Here is a 5,190-nt window from a genome sequence, read left to right on the forward strand (position 1 = left end):
TAGAATGGGCTCCAATGACAGATCCTGCTCCGTGGGCCTGCTGTGAGGGCCAAACAGGGTGACGTCTGGGAAGTGCCCGGCACGCAGCCCGCTGGGGACACTGCTGTCCTCACCCTGCATCAGACATATGTCCTCCCCGCCATGTCCTCCACATGACCAGGAGTCTTGACAGGGCCTCTCTGCCACAGCAGTGACCTCTGTCTGACTCCTCCGCTCCTGACCGATATGGCGCCGACAAGACCGAGGGTGAGGGCTCCGGTCCCACCACGAGCCATCGGTTTCCTGCCCACAGCCGCCTGCTGCACCCTCAAGCAGACGCTCAAGAAGCAGCCCCACCTCCTGCGAGGCCTGGGCCTCAGCCCCTAGACAGATCCAGGCATTCATCACACGTGGGGAACCACCCTGAGCCCCGTGATCAGAAACAACCACGGAGCTGTGGCAGACGTGTGTGATGGGGGCCCACCCACCGGCACCTATGGACACAGCAGGCAGTAAGCTGCACAAACGGTCAAACCAGGTATCACATACACTCAGAGTGTGTGTGTGTGTGTGTTTACGTTTGTGCACGTGTGCATGAGCGTGTCCACACGAGTGTGTGTATGTTTAAGCCTTTGTAAGAGTATCAGCACATAAAGTGAGGCGAGTTTCCCCCACCATCCTTAGTCGGACTCAACCTTTTACTTAAGAAGCGAGTCCGTGATCGTGCGGCACGACAAGCCAGGGGCCATCGCGCCCGCTCACCCTTGCGCACGTGAGGGTCCTCGTCCGGTTGTGCGCTTTGCTGTTAATGAACGTGGTGGTTCCATCTTGAGCTACTCCGCTCACTTTAACAGTCATGGGAAAGCTTATCTGACTGAACGTTTCTACGAAAGAAAGAAAACCAGTGTCAGGCCACGGCAGGCACGCGCGCCCACAAAGGTGCCTGCCTGGTGCTGTGACGGCGCAGGATGGTCTCCGGCCGCCTCGGCATCTTTGCCAGCAAAGGGAAGCCTTTCCGTTAGGTTCTACGTGCAAGTGCTCATGCTGGGGGCCCGGGCCAAAACCCACGTTTCAGACCTGCCAGTTTCATTTCAGCAAAAGGACAAATATTTCATGGCCAATGAAATTTTACTTTTTCTTTCCCACATTTTTAACTTTATACCAATATAAAAATAGATTCGTTTTTCTGATTATATATTTTTCTGATTATATGCTTATGAAGAAATCATATAATATAAAAAATATAAAAATGGCATTAAGCATTTATAATCAATCCCCCTCCTAGAGATAACCATGATCGTGTATGGGTCCACCCTTCTAGACCATTTTCTAGGTATACGAATACACAGTGATATCAAATTTATCTTCTTAAAATGTTACAAAAAGGTTTTTTTTTTTTTGGTAATATGGATTTTTTCCACTTAATTTACTACGGCCGTAGGGTTCTCTTCAAGTTATTTCTCAACCGAAGCTCTTCGCCTGAATCACAGAACGTAGACAATGAAGTGGGTGAGCGCCTTCTCAGCTCTGCCAGGGACAGGATATGACCAGTGCCATTCCGCATGAATGGAGACAATTCATTATACACTGTGGCTGCTTTGGGGCGGGGTTCTTCAGTCTCAGCACCACTGATATTTTGAGGCCAGATAAGCCTTTTTGGTGGCGTCTGTCCTGTGCACTGTAGGATGTTTAGCAGCATCCCTGGTCTCCACCCATTAGATGCCAGTAGCACCCCCTTCTCCCCAGCTGTGACAATCAAAAGGTCACAATGTTTTTAGATACTGCCAGGACCCCACTGAAAAGGCTGTAGCAGTAGCACGTACAGCACGCAGCCCCTGACCAGCTGACCAGCACCCCACCAGCACTCCGAGGGCTGCATCAGGTGTCAGCAGTATCTGGCAGGCCTCAGTGAAACGCCCTGTGACAGAAGATGTGCCCCGAAGCCACTGGAGGACATTTAAGGGGCTTCCAGTGTGTCGCTTTTATAAAGAATAAAGACCATCCTTGCAATCCATCTCTGATCACTTGTTGAAAGATTTTAAAGCTTTCAGCTTTTAAAATATGGCGCTCTGTATGAAGGAAAGTCATACCAGACCTCCAGGCTTCGTACCTTTTGAGTGGTCCAACTCCACAACGCATGTCAGCCACAGCTGCTGATTATATTTAGACAGTGGATTCGAACGTATTTGAATTGGCTTTATCTAAGGGAAAAAGAAAAAGTTAAAGGAACCCACGTGACCTTTTCATCGCGTCTACCAAATACCTCACCTTCACATGCAAAATCTACATTCAGCAAAAAGGTTAGCGCATCAGCGCTGAAACAGAAACGTGCAGTTTTCCTTTTAACGACATAAGTAAATCCTGCCTTCCAGAAAAAGAAAGGGCTGGCTTCCTGCTACAACCCACTTCTGTCTCTCAGGAAAACCTGTGAGCAGTGGCTTCCACCACCTGCAGCCTTGGGACGACACCCCTACGTAGAGAACAAATTAAAAGCCCATATGATGAGAGGTATAATAAGGTAGTAATACCAAAGGAATATATTCACAAGAATCACTAATTTAGTATCAGTCTGCCAGACATGTTGCTGTTGGACGTCTGTTACTTTCGGCTTTAGGAAAGTCTTACCACCCCTCGGGGGGTGAATTGGAGGGGACTATGTAGCCAGTGACACTTCTGTGGTGTCTGCTGAAAAACACAATACTGGCATCTAACGGCTGTGGGGAACGGAGACCACCCACAGTGCCAAAGAAAAGCAAGTCTGAATGCACAGTCTTTGAATGTGGATATGTGGTTTGGGGTTTTAGTGCTTCTGGCAGGCCTCAATAAAACCCCCTGTGACAGAAGATGTGCCCCAAAGCCACCAAAGTGATGACATCTATCGTCCGATGCCTATAATCTTTCAGACATGAGGAAGCAAGTCAGTTCTGTGGGACAGCGGCTATTTTCAGTGTCAAAAATGACATCTCGAGGGACAAGCATTTTCAAAGACCAAACTACGGTCCAGGGATCCCATGGCTGGACCTCTCTGAATGAGACCCTTGGCCTGAGAGGCAAAGGAAATGAGGGAATGCAAAGAAAATGGGCAAACAGGAGCCCTCCCAAGCTCGCAGTGGCAAAAGGGAGAATGAAAAGGTGTCAGTTTTATGACATTTGTTTCATTTTGCCTGTGTGAAAACCTGTAAGAGTTTCTGCAAGCGTAGCAGGGAACTGGGAGAACAGAGATAAGGAGACATCTGGGGTCAGATAATCAGATTTAAACCACACGTTATGATGCCACGAGGATTCAAGGCAACTGTGTTCAGTTTACGGATAGAGACTATGTTAGCCACGCGGAGAAGTAAAAGGGTTTCGTTGTCTGGGCTCTCAGAAGTTAGTATGTATTGAAAAATACCAAAAAGGTCCCATTGGTAGAACTTTGTTTTTCTCTAATGATGGTGACGAATCAAGGCACATTAAAAAAGAAGGAAAAAAAAAGGATTTTTCATTTACATTTCAGTGTCAGAGGAACTGTCACTGTCAGAAGCCGGACATGGAGACCACGTCTTCACTGTGGCAAACACGGTGAGCATTTCAGAACTCACCAATACAGTAAGACTTGCAGAGGTGAGGAGCTGGGACGAGTCACCCACCCTTTGGAAGTGAACTGCCGCTCCCTAAGCATTAACACCACGGCCTTTCTCGGCACTGACATATTTATTACAGCAGAAAAGGTCATTTCAGCAAACGAGAACCCGGAGGCCAGCAGCCGACGGTGGAGTAAGAACCGCACGTTGCTGAGAAGCAAGCTGCAGAGTGAGGTGGTCTGCCTTAAGGACCCTCTAAAGCAGGGCCATTTCTTAGTGGCCCGGACGTTTTATAAACTCCACGGGCTGCCACTTAGAGCCAGTCTTACCTTTTTGCTGTTATTTAGGGAAAAATTAGCTGCAGAAGTCTGGATCACTTTGGGCCCTAGAGTGTAAGAGAAGAAACAGGCAGGTTATATCTATATCGATAATTAATTGATTTTTTTCAAATACCAGAAAAGACTCATATGTTACCAGGAGGTAGTCTTATTTTCCTGGTCTGTCTTGAGGGGTTTTATATACACGCAAAACATACAAACGCACGAACACTGACACACGCGTGCACCCTGCCACACCTGACAACCTCCCAGCGTAGGTGACACAATGACCACCACACAGATACCGTCTCCCTGGTCTGCTGGCCAGGCGGGCCCTCTCCACTGCTCTCGATGGCCCCTCTGCAACGCGGAACCAGGAGAACACTCGTGACACACACAGCATCTATCTATTTCCTACGGTTTAAAGATTTCTGCTAAAAAATTTAGACAGATCGATCTATTCATCCAATTTAATCCAGTCTTCCAAAACTATTTATGAAGCTGAGGATATAAAAAAGCATAATGTATACTAATATAGACTTGAGGTTTTTCCTGAAATGACAGATACGCAAGCTTCGTAGAGTCTTACCCTGTAATGTTTCAGAGCTTTGGCCTTAGAAGAACTGACCAAAGGAAACGGTGTGAATGAACTTAGACCTGCATTTGTTCTAAGACAAACCACTGCCAGCCTGGGACGCCAGTTTCCCGCTGCCTCGCTGCCCATCCCCCGCCTGCCACGGGTTCGGTGTCTCTGGAGAACCCTGACTAATACAGACTTTAGTTCTTCAGGAAAGAATGTTAAGGATGAGTTTTCCATGGTGGTTCTGGGGTTTCTGGAATTGGTTCCCTAACCTGCTTAGATTTAAAGACGCTAATGACTATGTCCGGTCGTAGAGGGAGCACCAATGGGCCATGAAAAGATGCAGAATCGGTCGGATGCTCCTAATCAACCGCTTCTAAGAAGCAAAGAGCTCAGTGACTGGTTATGACACTTTAGAACATTTACTGAAAACTAACCAATGTAATGAGGTCGGCTGGCTGCCTCTAATGCGGCCGGACAAAGCGGGGAAAGAAAAGGATGAGCTGGGGGATCTGAGTTCCCAGCTCAAGTGCCCATAAGTGACCGGAAGCTTCTCTGCATCCCCTGAAGGAGGCCCTGACCGCCTGCCGCCACCGCGCACAGAGTGTCGAAAATCAGGCCCAGAACCTCATCTTGCAAGTGGCTGGATTGCAAGGCGAGGTGAATCCCCAGCCTCACAGGTGCCGCGCTGTTAAAGCGAGGGCATCGACTAGGGAAGAGGGGGTTCCTGTTCTGGGAACACACGGGCAGA

General features: G+C 48.3%; 1 protein-coding gene across 1 annotated transcript in view; it reads right to left on the minus strand.

The window, feature by feature from the left end:
• The window catches only part of TMEM181 (transmembrane protein 181), a 38,061-nt gene that overhangs the window by 21,667 nt on the left and 11,204 nt on the right, over window positions 1-5,190 (minus strand). Inside the window, exons 3-5 of the mRNA XM_023521101.1 lie at window positions 3,872-3,927; window positions 2,090-2,180; window positions 742-863 (exon numbers count right to left, since the gene is read on the minus strand). Coding sequence (XP_023376869.1) covers window positions 742-863; window positions 2,090-2,180; window positions 3,872-3,927 — 269 coding nt within the window. The remainder of the gene's footprint in view (window positions 1-741; window positions 864-2,089; window positions 2,181-3,871; window positions 3,928-5,190) is intronic.

This window comes from Pteropus vampyrus, unplaced genomic scaffold (genome assembly GCF_000151845.1).
Source record: "Pteropus vampyrus isolate Shadow unplaced genomic scaffold, Pvam_2.0 Scaffold292, whole genome shotgun sequence".
NCBI classification, from domain to species: domain Eukaryota; kingdom Metazoa; phylum Chordata; class Mammalia; order Chiroptera; family Pteropodidae; genus Pteropus; species Pteropus vampyrus.